The sequence below is a fragment of the Muntiacus reevesi genome, chromosome 10 (genome assembly GCF_963930625.1).
Source record: "Muntiacus reevesi chromosome 10, mMunRee1.1, whole genome shotgun sequence".
NCBI classification, from domain to species: Eukaryota; Metazoa; Chordata; class Mammalia; order Artiodactyla; family Cervidae; genus Muntiacus; species Muntiacus reevesi.
In genome coordinates, this window is record NC_089258.1 from 84,388,683 (window position 1) to 84,407,371 (window position 18,689).

Consider the following 18,689-nt stretch of genomic DNA (forward strand, 5'->3'; position numbering starts at 1 on the left):
GGTGAGTCGGTTGTGCTCACACATGTATCTGTTCTCTTTCAAATCGTTTCCCTGTTTAGGTTATTACAGAACACTGAGTAACCCTAACCCCGTGAACCACAGCATTCCAGGCCTCCCTGTCCATCACCAACTCCCGGAGTCCACCCAAACTCATGGCCATCGAGTCGGTGATGCCATCCAACCATCTCATTCTCTGTCGTCCCCTTCTCCTCCTGCCCTCAATCTTTCCTAGCATCGGGGTCTTTTCAAATGAGTCAGCTCTTTGCATCAGGTGGCCAAAGTATTGGAGATTCAGTTTCAACATCAGTCCTTCCAATGAATATTCAGGGTTGATTTCCTTTAGGATTGACTGATTGGATCTCCTTGCAGTCTAAGGGACTCTCAAGAGTCTTCCCCAACACCACATTCAAAAGCATCAGTTCTTCAGTGCTCAACTTTCTTTATAGTCCAACTCTCACATCCATACATGACCACTGGAAAAACCATAGCCTTGACTAGACGGACCTTTCAAAGGTTGGAAACTTTAATTTTGATACACATTCAGCTCTCTCTGTTCACAAATTCTGTATCAACATATCCAACCAACTGCAAGTGGAAAATATTTTTTAAAACTCCAGATGAATTTGCTGGGCTGGCACAGGCAACTATTTACATTACATTTACTTTGTATTAAGTATTATAAGTGATCTAGAGATGATTTAAAATGTACAGGAGAATGTATGTAAGTTATATGCAAATCCTATGCTATTTTATATAAGGGACCTGAGTATCCTCAGATGTTGGTATCCAGGCAATCATGGAACAAATGCTTTGTGAGAAAATGACTTCTCTTTGAGGTTACTCACTAAATAACACAAAGGTCCATAGCAGTCAAAGCTATGGTTTTTCCAGTAATCATGTACAGATGTGATAGTTGGACCTTAAAGAAGGCTGAGCCCTGAAGAAGTTTGATGATTTCAAACTGTGGTGTTGGAGAAGACTCTTGAGAGTCTCTTGAACAGAAAGGAGATCAACCCAGTCCATCCTAAAGGAAATCAGTCCTGAATATTCATTGGAAGGACTGATGCTAAAGCTGAAACTCCAGTACTTTGGCCACCTGATGGGAAGAACTGACTCATTGGAAAAGACCCTGATGCTGAGAACGATTGAAGGTGGGAGGAGAAGGGGGCAATAGAGGATGAGTTGGTTGGTTGGCATCACCAACTCAATGGACATGAGCTTGAGTAAACCCTGGGAGATAGTGAAGAACAGGGAACCCTGGTGTGCTGCAGTCCCTGCAGTCTCAAAGGTCAGACATGTCTTAGTGAGTGAACAACAACAAGAACAAATAGCTGATAAAGATCACCAAAAATCTTGACGACATTAAGTCTCACAGAAGTTGGCATCTTAATTGATCCACGACAGCCTTCGACAGTGCGGACCACTTACTGTTTCCTTTTGTAAACACACTCTCCCTCTGGCCTCTGGGGGTCATTCTCCCTATTCTTTTCTTCCAGTCCTTCCCAGTCTCCTTCCTTGGGCTAATGAGCCTCCAGGTTCAGGAGGCTGGTCTCTCTGTTCTACATTTTCCGAAGAAAATCTTTTTCACGTCCATAATTCCAGTTCCTGTGTGAGGACTCTCCACTGTTCCCTCAGCAGGAAGTCTGCCCAGAGCTGTCTTCTAAGTGCTAGGACCACTTACCCGATGGCTTCATTTCCACTCACACCTCAGCCTCAGGATGTCAAACGTCTCAACTTGTCGTCTTCTCTTAGATGTGATCTCCCTCACCATCTGTATCTTGAAGACACTTTAGGGAGATGAACAAAGGTGTTGTCTAGTTTGTGTGATGCTTACCTAACTTACCTTCTTGGTACTGGGAAACACATCTTACCATTTAAGCTCAGGAGATGTTTCAATAATATGCAACCTTGGGTTGCACTGATAGCCTACACAGATTGGCAAATACTTGGAGAGGAAGCAAAGAATGTATCACAATAATACCGAAAGAACGTGGGGGCAGAAAGATATTTATCAGGGTGTGGGGAACAGCGAACTGTACACCCAGCTGTGCTGTCGTAGAGATGTTCACGTGGGCAGAGCCCGACTGCCAGGCCCAGATGGTGCGAAAACAAGACCACGTCACAAGAAGACAGCATTTCTTTTTCTCTTTAGGGTCAGATGACTAAAGCCTGGTTATTATGAACAGAATTACTCCCTGGGGGTGATTCAGAGGTATCTAGGGAAGTGTAACTGCCTGCATTAGCTAGCTTTGAACATTTGGCTATTAGTGACTCTTGTTTGTGACCCACTTTGGGGAAATACAGCTTCCTGGTAGTACTCTCAAGAAAGAACAGAATTAAAAAAAAAATACCATTTACCCCAGGACTGGCCCTTTTTGCATCTTTGGTTTGCATATGTGGTGTCATTTTTATCCAAAGTACTCCTTACTCATTGATACTGATTTCAGCATTAAATTTTTTACATTGATTTCTCCCTTGAGGAAAATCGTCATTGATCACAAAAGATTCCTAGACCGGCCATTGTCTTCTCCAGGAATGGAGGACTAATTCCTGAGGACCCAGTCCTAGCAGGGCCTGCCTCCTGACAGTGGCCACGCTGCCTCTGGGAAAGCTCTCCTAGCCATCTCCCAATGAGACGGACCCAGGGGGAAGCACGGAGATCCCCCCTGTCGGCAGTGCTTTCTGGAACAGACTGCATCAGGCATCTTGTCTGTAAATGACTCCTCACTGGTGACCGTTGCTTTTGCATTGAAGTTATAAAGTCTGATGGAACCCTCTGCAGTGATAGACGTATTTTTTCTTTTAGCTAATTAACTTATTTTAATTGGAGGTTAATCACTTTACAGTATTGTGTTGGTTTTTGCTCTACATCGATACGAATCGGCCACAGGCATGCGTTCTCCCTCTCCATCCCGTACCCCTCCCACACCCCTCCTCAGCCATCCTTCTTTTTAATTGCAGTGTCCTGTTCATTGAGGCAGCCTCAGTCACATGTGGCTATCAGGCACTTGAAATGTGATTGAGAAGCTGGACATTTAATTTTATTTAATTTGTGCTTAACCACACATAGCTAAAGATGACCATATGGGACATCTCAGCATTAGAGCACCTTTTTGATTAGTTACAAATGATTTTGTGAAATTAAATCTTGTGAGTTCTTCTTGAGGGAAAATTTTACATTTTTACATTCAGACTTGAAAGGAAGTTTCCAGGCAAAAATGTTTGATCACCTGAGAGAACTTCCTTGTCTTGACTTAAACGTGGTCTAACAGAGGGGCTGAAGTGCAGAGGAATATGTAAGATTAAATGTCTAAAAATCCTTAGTCTGATACTCTTAGAATCATCATAGTGTTTCGCAGGCACCAGGAATTGTCATGAGAGTGGGGCAAATAAGTGGGAGAGTCTATTTTGCTTCTAGTGAAGACGTGGCAACTGGATAGTAGCAATATTTTTATTTTGGTATTCAATGATGATGAGAGAGAAAGCATTATTTAGTCCTTTTTTCTTAGCTTTCTTCCAGAATGAGCTTTGACACAAGTTACTGGAACATTTATTTAATCATATTCTTTTCCATTATGACTTATAACGAACACGGCTCGCCCATTCTCTGTTAGTTTGGGTCCCAGACTCCCGCTCCATGCCTCTCTCGCTGTTCTTCCCCTGTCGACCACAAGACTGTTTTCTATGTTTGTGAACTGTTTCTTTTTGTACATAGGTGTATTTGTGTCATATTTTGGATTCCACGTGTAAGTGATATCATATGGTGTTTTTCTTTCTCTGACTTACTTTGCTTACTTTGATAATCTCTAGGTCCATCCGTGTAACTGCAAATGAAAAGGATTATTCCATCCTTTTTACGGCTGAGTTCTATTGCACTGGATGTCCTGAAATATTTAAATTCCATGACTTGAATAAATAAAGAATTTAAACAAGGGAAAACAGATCCCTCACGTGGGTTTTCTTTTGTAGGTAAAGTGTGAGTCAGACAGCTAACCTGGGCAGATGTTTCTGCATCACGGTTTCCAGGTTAGTGTTAAAGTTGCCGTAACTCAGTCCTCCTCTTACCTCCTTCCCCTCTGTGGTCACGGTGAGAATGGCTGGACAGCGGTCCCAGCAGGAACAGCCCAGTGCTGCCCGCTGCCCCTGGGGACCAGATCCTGCCTTAATTTCCAGACCGACCTGCCAAGGGCAGCTCACTTTATGCCCACAAGGAGCTTCATCCTCAGGTAGAAGGTGCTGGATCAATTAGTAGGTGAATCAACAATTCAGAACAGAGGGAAAATGAAAGCGATGAAAGAAAAATTGTGACCGAGTCACACTAAATTCAGTTTTATCTCCAAATCCATTTCTGGTTGTATCTTTCAGCTGGGAACAACGGTTAAACAAAGATGGGAACTGAATGGGAGTTTGGATCGCCGACGTTGAAGGGAATATGGTAAACGTACAGTTTTTCTAGCTAAGGAGTAAAAAATAACCTCAACAACAGACTGCCCATTGTAATCCCCAGCCAACAGCCTTGAGTATTTGGGAGGCAGCCACACAAGGGAATGTGACAAACATGTATTTGTTTTTCTGATTTGGCAAGTAGATGTTAAAGAATGTAAACTGCAGGGCTTTTGAAACATTTTGATGTGAAGCCCATGTGTTTCTGGAGACTCTCAAAGATAGGGCAGGATCAGCATTTTCCAATGTAGACAAATATTGGTAATAAATACTGAACATTCCTTATCATCTTCTGTACAAGGAATGAGTCTACTCCTATTTTTTTGTTTGTTTGTTTTTCTTTTTTTTGAGCAGTAATAAAATTTTCTCACAAGAACTCTGATTTAGCACATTCCATTCTGGTTGCAAGGGAGTTGGCTTGCCTTGTATGACAAAACTGACTTCACAGTGTTCTTTTTTGCTGTCATCTCGTTTGTGTTTGTTGTTTTAATTTAAAGCCTGTTAGTATCAGTGCATTGAAACCTGCCAAGATTACTCAGCATCATATTGAATGCCATTTATTACCCGTGTGATTTTTAGATGCAATGTATTTTAGGTGATAGCTTTGACTTTTGAGTTTGTAAATTTCGGCATTATAATAGATTCCTGGCAGAATTATTGTGTATTTTAAAGGAACTAAGGGTATATACTAGAGTGGGTAGCCGTTCCCTTCTCCAGGGAATCTTCCCAACCCAGAGATCAAACCCAGGTCTCCTGCATTGCAGGCAAATTCTTTACCATCTGAGCCACAAGGGAGGCCCATAGCAGGACCTATTACATACCAACTACTTAATAGATTTGTAAAATTTAACTTTTTTCCCAGCATTCACTCCCTTCCACCCTGGCTTGTCTATTTTACCAGCAATGGCGTTTGACGGCCACTGTTTTGTGTCAAATCAAGTTTTGCTTTTATGCCCCCAATCCATCATTTCTTTTCTACTTCCTGTTTATGGTATCAGATCCAATTTTTTATGTCCTTGATCATATAGACCCGAGAAACCCTGTCTTGCCCTTCCCTCCCTCAGCACACATGGCAAATTCAAACTGAAGTCGTTGGGATTGGATGTCAGCAATGTTCCCCTTCTGTCATATTAGTCGCAAGTAACTGCCTACGGCTTGATGTATAAAATGTTCTGTTTCCCTACTACATGTAAATATTCGGGGCAGTTTGGCAGTTTGCCTCTGGCTCACTGTTGACACTGTTGAAGCATGTGTGTGTATTTCAGTATAGAGAAGCATATATATGGGCTTCACAGGTAGCTCCGGGGGTAAAGAATCCACCTGCAAGGCAGGAGATGCAGGTTCAGTCCCTGGGTTGGGAAAATTTCCCGCAGGAGGGCATGGCAACCCACTCCAGTATTCTTGCCTGGAGAGTCCCATGGACAGAGGAGCCTGAAGGGCACAGTCCCCGGGGTCGCAAAGAACTGGACACGACTGAGCGACTTAGCACAGCACACAAGCGTATGTACATATGCATACATAATCCAGTTTACACTGAAAGAAAGAGGCACGACAGGAATTATTCCTCCCATCAAGAAATCAGGGGTTTCTTCTGCTTTCTATCAATATAGATATTATATATGTGTATATATATGATAATAATGTGTTTTAGCAATATATATAATATATTGTTTTTCAGTGAATCACGGTTCTACAGCACACACAGCCATGAATATTCAGCAGCAGCAACCCCTGGTCATTTTTAACTGCGGCTTTGCCATCTGGGGAAATGAGTGATGAAGTAGTAGGTTAAGCTGTGAGACAGGACGTCTGACTGTTCTATGAACCATGAGTGGACCAAGTGCAGAAGTCCAGGTTAGAAGTGTTACATTATGGAAAGGACACTATTTTACACTCAAGGAGTCTTTCAAAATGTTGACTTACAAGGCAAGCTCTTACTGTGACGTCTCTCCTTCCGCAGGGGTCAAAATCAACCAAGTGAAGAACAGGCATGTGCCTGTAGAGTTGTGTTGATGGACCTCTTCCAGGGAGCCCAGATATGTGTCTGCACCAACCTGAACATTCCTTTGGAATTTATTGGGTTCATTAAAAAAACCCGCCTCACTTAGCACCACCTGGTCAGTCTCTCTGCTAGGCACTTTACCTACATTTTCTCTAATATGATGCTTCAGCTGACAACCAGTGGTTTAGAATTCCTATTTGTGTGTATAAATTATTTAAACAAATATTTCCAAATTGGCATTTTAATTAGGTTTTCAAAAATGCAAATTTTTGAAGTGTATAATGTCTTATTTTCTCAGATAATCTCTATTAACAAATATTCTATGAACAAACAGGTTATTCCAGTGTTTTTTTAAATTCACAGATTTTCACTTTTGTTAATACAGTCCACAGAGGTAGTTGTCTTATGAATAGACCAAAGTATGCTCTGTAGTATATCTTTGCTCTATAATTCAATTCTGAATTCTAAATATGAATCTAGGCTAGCAGAACCAAACCTCAAGAAGGGACAGAGAGGAGTTTTATGAGTTTAGATCACTTGCTTCATCATATTTACCTTATTTACCTTCATTATTTAATACCTTACTCAGTATAGGTCTAATAACTGATCTCTATTTAATGAATGTTTTTTAGTTTATTGAATATAATGAAATGTAAAGAAATTTGAAATAGAGAGATTAACTGTTCTAAAATCTGAATATTCTGCTAAGGCTTAATTTTTTAAAGCTATGTAAGTTTAAATTGCTTAGTGTATGAAATATGTGGTACTAGAAGTAGCACCGTAGAGTTTTCCATACAAAGGGCATGCATTTGTATTTTTTCTGTTCCCAACCCATGGAGGCTTCAGAAGCTTTTCTCAAAGTAAGAGCATCAGTATTTCCAGAAGTGAAATTCTGATGAAAGAAGCAACACTGGGGTAAATGGTAATGACACAACTCTTTGTTACCTACAGTCCTCTTTACCCATTCAATATATATCTTGATGTTTATTATCATCAAGATAATTTTATAATAAAGAAAATAATAGTAAACATACATTCATGCCCTAAATGTAGTAAATTCTTTTAAAAATGAAAGAGTGAAAAAGCTGTTTTCTCAAGGAGCACATTTTAGTCTGCTTTACAGGAAACATGTTAAGTTTGCTGGTTTTAACTTCATACTATTTTCCAATAGTATTCTTACTGCTGAGCATATACAGATTGGAACAAGCAAAATATTGTCAGAATGTATCCTAATTTTAAAAGCAGAAATGTTCAGTTCAGTTCAATTCAGTTGCTCAGTCGTGTCTGACTCTTTGCAACCCCATGAATCGCAGCACGCCAGGCCTCCCTGTCCATCACCAACTCCCGGAGTTTACTCAAATTCATGCCCATCAAGTCGATGATGCCATCCAGCCATCTTATCTTCTGTCATCCCCTTCTCCTCCTGCCCCCAATCCCTCCCAGCATCAGGGTCTTTTCCAATGAGTCAACTCTCAGAAATGTTAATCATAGATAGTTTTTAACAGACAGTCTTAATTTGGGGCCTCAATATTAATACTAAAGTCAGTTCAGTTGCTCAGTCGTTTCTGACTGATTTCCCCATGAACCGCAGCACGCCAGGCCTCCCTGCCCATCACCAGCTCCCGGAGTCCACCCAAACCCATGTCCATTGAGTTGGTGATGCCATCCAGCCATCTCATCCTCTGTTGTCCACCCCACCTGGGTTTGCATGGCAAGTGGCCAAAGAATGTACGGTCACTCCATGTTCTCTGTTTTCCAATGATCTTTCACTTTTCTCTCTTCAACTACGTAGAAAGGGCTGAACTCACATGGCATCTACAGCTCCCCTCCAATGCCATGTCTCTTCCTTGATGTCTTCTTATCCCCTATGTAGGAAGCCCCAGTTGCAACCTTCAGAGAGGGCCCTGAACTGTATGTATAATAAAACTCAAATGAAACCCATATCTCAGAGGAAGAGAGGTATATGTCTAGAAGAATTAACTTACCCTAGCAGTAGAATCAGTGTATATTTATTCTTTGTTCCTCTCAGCGTGGTGGATAAAAAAAGAAGCCTGAGTTTTTCCAGAATCTCTTTGGCTCTCCTGAACCAAAGGGGAGCTTGTAAATGAAACAATTCCAGAATATGTTCCTGCTAAATTGCATTCTTATAATTAGAAGAGTGAAATGTTTCTGTGGAAGCAGCATAAACAGCCAAAGAGTTGATCAACTTATTCTTTCTCTCCATGATATTATCCTCTCCATTACCTGATTTCTGAGATTTTAGTGTCAAACAAGGTAATGGGTATACATGAATGAATACCTTTTGCAAAGCATGACTCTGACACAGATAATAGTAATTTAAAATGATATGTTTAAAGCTCACTATTATTTGTGGACATGTTAAACTGCACCTCAGATTTCAACCCAAACTTATTTTACTTCTGATTTTTCTAAAGAGGCACCAACCAAAATTTTTTTTGGTTCTTCAACTTTTCATCAAAAGAGAAATTGGTAGCAATACTAAACTCATGACAGGCCCATCGCCAGAGTTTCACGAACGCCCTTTCTGTACCACCAGGCGGGTAATAAAGCAACTTTATGCTATGCTCTGGTGAGTCTAACTTGTTTTATTTTGCTTTTATCTCCCTCTGTTTTAACACCAGCCCTCTATTTCCTGACTCCTTACTGTTTTTCACTTTAATTGGTTTGTTGTTTCAAACTGGATGTTGTCGGCCTTGTTGTTGAAGAACATTTCAAGAGGGAAGTAAGAAAGAGTGGGACAAATACTGGCTTTGTTAATTTGGTTCCGGCTGATTTTATACCTGTAGCCAGGAGAGCTAATGGTTTTTGTGGTATGGTCAATTAAATCCTGCACTGATGGCTTCTGCTGTGGATGTGAAGTCACCCGCCTTGTTGGGAGACCCTCTGGCCCAATAGGGTGGTCTGGCATGGGGGAACCATTTTTTAAGTGTTCACCTTTGTTCAGGTAGCTGATGGGGGCCAAGAGGCTGGTCTGTGTGCAGCGGACTTGGTAAGATCTGTAAGTATAATTTGGATGGGTCTCATTCTAGGTTGTTTTAAAAGCAAGATGGCGGGTAAGGAAGTGGCACAAACAGGAGCCCTTCTTTTTTCTGTCTGCTAGAATTCTTTTCCATGAGAAAAAGGGAAAATCCCAGCGCGTTTTGTTTTCCTAATGCTTCTTTGGATTCTCACCAGTAGGTTTTTACAGTCTGTTGCTTGCCTCTCAGATTAGAAGAATGCTGGCATATTTTAACAGTTTCCTAGGATTCAAACAGCTTTTAATTAATGACAAATTGATGTTTTGGAACACTACCAGAGTATGAGAGGCAGAACCGGGAGGTGGGCTCCTTTCAGCTTCCGAATGCAGTGAAATCCTAGAACAGGGGGCAGAGGTGTGCGTCTCCTGCAAACAGCCTTGGCCCACTGGTGTGCGAAGGAGGTGTCTGTGTTGCCGTAACATTCCATTGCCTTCTCCTTGATGACCTTCTATATTCCACCTACTCGTGACTGGGAAGGAAGCGGGCAGGTAGTCTTGATTCTTTAAAGCCACAGGGGTGCTGAGTAGCTCAGGGATCCAGTGATTTGTAGCTGGATTTGCTGGTTTTAAGCCTCCGGTCGCCAGGCCTGTCAGGTACGGCTGCCCGTGTTTGTGGTTAAGTTTCTTTCCCGTGCCAGCTTCATGGCATCTTGCTGCCAGAGTCTGGGACGTGGTGGAAAAGAACAGTCCTGTAAAAGAATCACTCAGGCTGGATGCATATTTTGAGCCAAAGTTCGTTTTCAAAGAGGGTCGGGGGAGCATCGGAAGGGTTTTCCCTTTGAATCAAGGGATCCTAGTTACAGGTTTGCTGGTTACTCAATCCAGAGCTCAAGGCAGAAAAAGAAGAACGGACTGCGGGCTATGAAATGTTTGAAATGTTAGCAGTTACGTAGGCTGCTAGATCAGATAGTCCTGATCCAAGAGGGACAGGAGCGGTGATGGTGCTCCCTCTGCTCACCGGCGCGTCTGCTGGGTGGCCGGTTTCGGGGTCGGGTCGCTCCCTGTCTTGCTTTCTCCAGTGACCCGGAAAGCCGGCACTTTGGTCTCAGAGAGGCCTGGGTGACTGTGTGCTGTGACTTTCTGTGCTCTGGGTCCCTGACCGCGCCCTCTCTTCTCCTCTCTGCAGGTGGCACATGCCAGAGCCCCGCTCTCCCAGCCCTGGTCCGGCCGCCAGCCCCACCTCTGCAGCCGTCGCTGGACATTAAACCGTTTCTTCCATTCCCTCTCGACACGGCGGCCGCAGTCAACCTCTTCCCCAATTTTAATGCGGTAAGTCCCGCGCCGTCTGCCTGGGCCAGGGTGGTGGGCAGTGGAAAGCGTTCAGGGCCGGGGGTGAGCCGGCCGCGGCCTCCCTTCTACTCTACGCTTCACTCCGTGGCTTGGCCGAAAGGATGGCGAGGTTAGTTGTCTGCCTGGCTGTGTGAGGTCCCCGGAGCCAGCCTCCTTCGGGAAAGAGGAACAGAGATTGCATCTGATGGAGTGGGTCATGAATCTGTCTTTCTGGGCAACACTAGCCATTTTATTAGTTTCTTTTCTATGCCAAGTTCAGTTTAACTGAAAGGTAATGAATGTGTTAGAGAGCATTCGGATTCATGTCGATGTCTAAAAACTTAAATGTATGTTTCTTCTCTCTGGGCCTTCTACTTTAATTTTCAAATCTGTTACTTCTTTTCTAATTTAATAAAGAGGACCCTGATCATCACACCAGAGATAGATTCTATGCATAAAGCACATTCTCCCTCTAAATTTAAAAGCAATTAGGGTCCTTATGGTAGAAAGAATTTTTTTTTCTTTCTTCCCAGACACAGTTCGTCAACTTAAGTCTTTCTTAAATGACTATGTTTTGGGAGCTTTGTCAACAGCCTTCTCAACACCAGCACAGTACTTACTTGCCTCTGTTTTCACTCTTGTTCATGTCTTTAAAAGTTGACAGATGCCTCATATGCATCATCATCCTTTTTTTGTACAAGCACTGAGAATATTCTTAGGATGAAAATAGAAATAAGGGTTGAAAAGGTTAAAAGCCAGTTAGTGACATTGTTTTCTAATATCTGATTCATCTTTCAACAATTGTTATAATGCAGGTCTGAGTTTATCAATGACAGAACTTGTCAACACAACCAAGGCCAACGGGATTAAGATGTAAGGTCTCTGAAGGCCCAGTGAGCTAAATAATACAGGCTTCTTGTTGCAACATCTGACCTCCATGATGGATTAAAAAGAAAAAAGCAGTCTGTCCACAGTTAGGTCATTCTCCTTGAGAAGACAGAAGTGGGTCTCTTTTGCTTTAATTATGCTTCATCACAGGACTTTGGGCCTGCCAAGGAGAGGGCGCGGTTCTGTGCTCGGCTTTACTGAAGGACACTGGAGAATCACAGTGGGTGCTTTGCTTTGGGGAACATGAAGGATTTTCCATAGGAGTCTTATTTTGAAATGGATGAGACATAAATAGAGCAGCATAAAGATCATATTTCCAAAGTAAAGGAGTCTAGTTCTAGGTATTTCAATAAAAGTAGAGGAAAACCTTGCTCAGAATCAGATTTGTTGGTCGTTGAGCGACCTCACTAGAGTCCTGGGCTCCCCCTCTCTGAGCGGCCTGCCTGCTCCACTGTTAAGTGGCTTCTTGGCACCATCTTCTTTCCAGGCACTGGAGCCAATCCATCAGGTGCTTTACCAGGCCTCTGAGACCACTTGGCCTCCTGTCACTCACAGCTCTGGAGAAGCCGACGTACAGTTCCTGCAAGGTTGCCAAAGACTTGGTTTTAAACTTTTGATTTGCCCTTTGGGAACCATGAAAAGTGAAATGACTAATTTGATTGACAGTGAGTGTTCTTTGTCATTAAATGAAGATGAGTGATATATTGAGTTATAAGACAGTGAGCAAATCTCTTTATCCTCTTTGCTGCTGTTTCCTCATCTTTAAAATAAAGGGAGTAGACCTGATGATCTCTTCCTTTGGGTTTATAATGTTCAAAATAGCTGAGCTTTTGTGGACAAAGACAGCATTGTGTGGTGGTCCACTTGGCTTCTGAGCTAGAGTGGCTGGGTTCAAGTCTTAGAACTGCTTCTCACCATCATCATGGCCTTGGCTAGGTCCTATAATCCCTATGTATCTCAGTGTCCTTGTTTGTAAAATGGGACGAATAACTAACCTATTTCCTAGGCATGTGGTCATGATCATGTGGGTTAAATCATTTAGAATGGGGCTCAGCCTATAACAAGCACTGTTTGAGTGACAGGTATTATGTTCATAAGTAGCCTTCTTATTTTGAATGTGGAAGTTCATTGACTAATGGATTGCCAAAGTTTTACTTCATTACTTTTCTTATGTGATTGATTTGGACTTGTGCTGGTGTTTTTTCCAGTTAAACCAAGAGACCCCATGTTGCTACACCTATTGGTTATTTCCTTCCAGTGCTGACTAAATCACAACCAGTCCAAGATTAAGTCAGTCTGTGTTTCCAAATGAGGGAAAAGTTGCAAAGCCCCATATCCTGTAATTCCCAGATGTACAGAGCATCTCTTTGAGCAACACCCTGAGTTCTTGCTTTTGTAGCAGGTGTGAAAATCTCAATGCACAAATTCAGGGTATATTAACTGTAACATTTTATGGCTGTAAGTTGATTTTATTTCTGGTTCAAAAGCTCATTCCATGAGTCTATAGGGAAATGAAATTTAATTGTTTCAGAATGTGCTAAGGATCTGAAATCTAACAGACTATCTACCCAGTTTTTTGGGGAAGAGTTCCTCTGCTCACCGAGGGATGGATCTACACAGGCGATTGTGGGATGATGAGCCCCTAATGAGCGTGGCTTTTTGGGCCCCAGTTCTCCACTGCGGGCACACAAACGTGTGAGGCTTCAGGGGCCCCTCCCTCCCACATGTGCCCCAGTGCTGCTGCCTCTCTGCTACCTCATGGCGCTCCTTCCTCTGACCTTTTGACAGAGTCCATGATGGTCAGAGACTGTCTTCTTGTTGTATTCCTTCTCTGGGGATGTGAGTATAGAATCGTCTATCTATTTGGGGTGTGGTCTGGCAGGATGGCAAAGGAAAATAAAAAAGTAAGGATATGCAGGTAAAAAATACATAATTGGATATATCTGATTATTATCCTTAAATAGGGTTTAAACCATTGAGTTCAGATATGGGTCAGGAAGAATCATGAAACATCTGGGAAAAAAGAAGTGCAGTTAGGAGAGAAAGAAACAATGGCTGTAGGATGGGAGCTGAGCTGTGGATGCATAAAAGGACATTCAACAAAGCCATTGGGATCCCTTAATCTGCTTACAGCGAAATTCTGAGGAGTAGCAACAGAAGCTGCTACCTTGACCTAGGGTTGTTGTAGCCAGTAGCTTTCAGACAAGAGAAGTGTCCTTGACTTTTTCTCGTACCCCCACCCCGTACCTCCGTCTCTTTAGACAATGGAGTCTCAGTGCTTAGGACCACGCTTAGCTCAGTGATCCCTTTCTGCATGTGCATGTCTTGAAAGGAACCAATCCTGGAAATAGATTAATGCTATTGATAGTAAAGAAATATTTATTTCCTAAGTAGTATGAACGTGGTCCATTTAGTCAACTGCTAGTTATCAGGCATCTATTATATGCTAGGAATAGTGATAACAAAATTTATGTTGTGACCTCTGCTATGAAATAATTTATAAAGGAGAAGCTGGACAAATAAAGAAATATTTGTGAATGCAGTTTCTTTTATAGAGAATAATGTGTAATATAGAATGGCCACTCAAGGACAGGAGTGAAAGGTTGTCTTAGTGAAGGTTTGGTGAGAAAAATAGAAACTATTCTCAGCGTGCAAACAGGAAGGGAATTAATAGAAGGATTTAGGTGCTTACAAAACATTTGGGGGTGCTGGGCAAACAAAGGTCAGAGAGGACTGGTGCTGGCTCTTGGTTTTTCGCTTATTTTCGTGGAGTCAGGAAGTTGCAGAAATACAGGATGCCCAGTAATCCCAGTTACTTTCATCCAAATCCCATGCTTTTTGATTTTTTAAAAGATAACAAGAGATTATAACCCGTTGAATGAACTATGAATCTATTATTCCACACAGATATAACAAGAGAGAAGGTAAAGCCTTTACTTAAAGTACAATGAATAACATAGGAAAATGAAAATAAAAAATTACCATTCTGCAAACATTATTCAGCAAGAGACATCAATGGATGATAAGCATGCTAGATGGAGGGGCAATAGGGAACACTGTATTTACATAACCTCCAAATATTTCCCCAAGAAGAAAAAGGAACTTTGTAGTGGAGACACCTAGCAGGCAGCGTTGATCTTGCTCAAGTGATCAATACTGTCATCCGCAATTTGGCAAATAAATATCACGTACCACGCAGTAGGACGCGGTGATGTGACAGCATCGTTAATGTGGTATCCCAAAGACATGTGACCCAAATCTTCAGGGACTCTTAGGCTGAACTTCGCGGGCAGAGCCCTGTGGGTACATAAACCTTGGGCTTCCTGTCCTTAGGATGTCAGGGGAGTGCCCAGAAGGAGGGGCAGTGAGGGGCTGTCAGCAGAAGACAGGGCGTAACAGCAGGATGAAAGGACTGGGGAATCCGAAATGCGAGCGCTTCAGCAACTAGAGCAAGAGGCTAAGTGCCCTGGAGCCCCAGGGCCCTGCTCCATGAAAGGACAGTGGCTCGGCGTCGCTTAGGTTTGCCATCAGAGAGGTAGCTGGAGGTGGAGACCAGGAGTGGACCTGAGTGAGTAAGACCCTGGGGCACCGCTTCGATTGGACCTAACCCATAAAAAGTGACTGTGTTCCCAGACAGGTTTCTCCAGGGCTTTCAGAGCTGCCTTTCTGGTTTTTGTTCCTCTAGCATACTTTCTTCATAATCTGCTCAGCAGTCATGACAATAATGAGCATTCAGAGTGTCATTAAAAAGGTGTAGCACTTGGAGGATGTGTTGATGAGGACTGACAGTGAACCTGGCTCCGTGCTCCCCTCCCATGACTGGGTTTCTCGTTGGCATACAGATTAAATGGGTAAGCTTGGCCTCGTGCACCTGCAGATGCCAGATACTCAGCAAGTACCGAGTCTTGTCTCTTCCAGAAGATGCACAGGGTGAGGTGAGGAGGTTGCGCAGAGGGCAGGAAGGCAGAAAGGTGTGCAAATGCAGGAGGAGACGCTTTTGCTTTGGAGGGTGCCCTGACTAACATGTTTTTGAACATTAAAAACGGAAATTAGCATATAAAGTTTGACTCCGTGCTCTTCCTCCATGTCATATTATTTCATTTCCAGAGAGGGAACAAATGGGAAGGAAGGAAGCGGAAAACAGAGAGGCCGAGAGAGAAAGAGATCAAATTCTAACATCTGACATCGTTTCTCAAAAACAGTAGTAACCTTACAAACAGCTAGCCCTGTACACTTGAATGCGGTGTCACTTTATCCATTGGGGGCAGATGAGTGAACTTGATGTGTTTTATAGGAATGCTTCCCATGTTTGGGGATGCCTGTGAAGAATCAAGGGTATTGTGTCAAGTGCAGAGTCTGACTTAGCAGTTCAAGGATAGGGCCTGAACATTTATGTGGGCAGAGGGAGGGGGCGTCAGGAGAATGATGACATGCATTGGGCAGGCCTCTCTTTCCCGTCCTTTTGTTTGTTTGCTGGCTGGGCTGGACCTTCGTTGCTGCCTGGGCTTTTCCTAGTCACAGGGGGCGGGGGCTGCTCTCTAGCTGGGGCTTCCTCGTTGCAGAGCTCAGACTCTGGGGCATGCGGGCTTCAGAAGCTGGGGCCCCGGACTCTGGAGTCCCGGCTCTATAGCTGTGGCACTCGGGCTTCGTTGCTGCTTGGCAGGTGGGATCTTCCCAGAGCAGGGGTCTAACCCAGCTCTCCTGCTCGGGCAGGTGGATTCTTTACTACTGAGGAGCCCCCTGAGACAGTTATCAGACACTTCCGCAGAGCGTGTCTTCATTCACGCAGCAAACAGTTATTGAGGCCTACTGTGTGCTGCGCCCTCAGGGTTCAGCCGCAGAACTACGAGCCGAGTCTCTGCTATTGTGGAACTCACTCCCTTGTGTTTGTCTGGTGGGGCTTTGGGGACCTTTGAAGGTGTCAATGACCACAGCTCTACCTCACACGACCCTTGTACGGTTGGGTTTTAGCTCCCAGAAGTATTTGGAGCCTTACTTATTCATTGTTCAGGATATTGGTTATAGCCGCCAGTAATGAAATACTGATTATGGACCAAGTATGTAAAATCATCACTTGCATCCCAACTGGATAAAAGCAAATCTATTTCCTATGAAATTTTTAAACTTTTATGTGCATTGCAATTTCAAAATTGTTGTCGAGAAAAATAGATTGAGTGAGTTTTTCATTCATTTACTCACTGAATGATTTCTTCATTCTGTGAAAGTTCAAGTCTCACTGGAATAATTCTATGGACTGAAAAGTTGGCCTCTGCAAAGTAGCTCCATCAAAGCCTGTGTGGTGGGATATCCTTGGTGGTCCAGTGGTTGAGAACCTGTGCTTCCGACGCGGGGTGTGCAGCTTCAGTCCCTGGTTGGGGAACTGAGATGCCACATGCCATGCTTCACCGCCAAAAATAAATGAATCTTTAAAGAAGCACCTATGGAAAGGATAGTGCTAATTAGAACAACAGAGAGTAAGAGGAGGGGTAAGAAGTAATTCATCTTACTCGCCAATTCACTCTCTGGGCATTTATTGAGCACTGAGGGTGTGTCTGACACCCTAGTAGACCTAGAAATATAAAAGCAAAGATAAGAAGAGGAACAGGTGATGAGGGAGGAATGGTCTTTGTGACTGTGGCATCAGCCAAGTTGATTTGTCACTTTTTTAAAAGAGTGACACCTTTCTATCAGCAAGTGATGAAACATCTGGATATAAGGCACTCCATTAGGCAATGAGCTCTATGCCAGCATTTTGTTGGGAAAGTGGGGTAGGGTAGTTAAAATGTTCTATAAAGGACTCAGCAACTAAATCAGCAATTAAAGTGCTACCTGAGGTCCAGGGAAAGAGAGGTCACTTGGAGGAGAGCAAAGAAAGCTGCATGGTGTTGAGAGAATAGAACTGAAGCAAACACCACACTACCATGTGTCCAGTAGGTGTCTAGTGTGAGTTCGATGCGCGAAGCGGGGCACCCAGAGCCGGTGCTCTGGGGCGACCCAGAGGGAGGGGGTGGGAGGGCGGCGGGAGGGGGTTCAGGACGGGGGGCCGCATGTACACCCGTGGCCGACTCCTGTGGCTGTGCGGCAGACACCATCACCGTGTTGTAGTTTAATCCTCCAATTAAAGTAGATAAATTGACTTTTTATAAAAAAGCTATATGGTAAAGGTTAAGGTTGAATTTAGGATTTGAGATCAGTTCCACATTTACCTTGTTCATTAAGGCACAGAGCTTGGAATATCACAAAGGCCCAATGCATGTCTGTTTTTGACTGAAGGGCGGGTGACGTACAGTGCTCTTTTAGTTTCGGGGCAGAACACGGCAACTCGGCCATATGTATATAAACATGCTCTTTTCCACTGGGGTTTATCCCGGGATGCCGACTGGTTATGGTCCTTGTGCTGTGCAGAAGGCCCTTGCTGCTTATCTATTTCACACGTGGTGGTGTGTGCTCGTTACTCTCCGACCCTTGGTTTATCCCTCCCCCAGCCCTCTTTCCATTTGGTAGCCATAAGTTTCTATTCTGTATCCCTCAGCACACATTTCTTGAGTGAATGGGTGGAGGGTAGATGGATGCAGATAGACAGATAGGTAGGTAGACAGACAGAAAAATGCGTGACAGGTAACTGATAGGGGAGAAAACGTCATCCCAGTCGTATAGTAAGAAACATGAAACTTTAAACAATCTTAGTGCTCACTGCTTCATACATTAGATCATTTCTGTATAACAGCACTTATTAATTTAAGCAGTTATTAGGAAACATGGGAAGCATAGCATCAAACCATCCCCTTAATATACATTCGCAATCTTGGGTTGGGTCATATGTTTATTACTCCAGTTGTAGAAAAGGAACAGTGGTGTAAAAATCCCAGTACTGCCTACAGAAGATAATCTAAAATTAATCCTTTGTATTTCTCATCAACAACTTCATGTGAGTCCAGAAGGGCTGTCACCATAAAATGTTGGTGAGGCACTTTAGGACTTGAAAAGAACAGCTTTAAATGTGTTTTAATGTATAGAGATTATTCTACACCCTTAAATATGCATTTATAA

General features: G+C 43.2%; 1 protein-coding gene across 3 annotated transcripts in view; it reads left to right on the top strand.

Annotated features, from left to right (window-relative positions):
• Nucleotides 1-18,689, top strand: part of ZNF385D (zinc finger protein 385D) — a 940,966-nt gene that overhangs the window by 670,420 nt on the left and 251,857 nt on the right. For all 3 annotated transcript variants that reach the window (XM_065947373.1, XM_065947375.1, XM_065947374.1), the window contains one exon: nt 10,609-10,751. In XM_065947373.1, the coding sequence (XP_065803445.1) occupies nt 10,609-10,751 (143 nt within the window). The remainder of the gene's footprint in view (nt 1-10,608; nt 10,752-18,689) is intronic.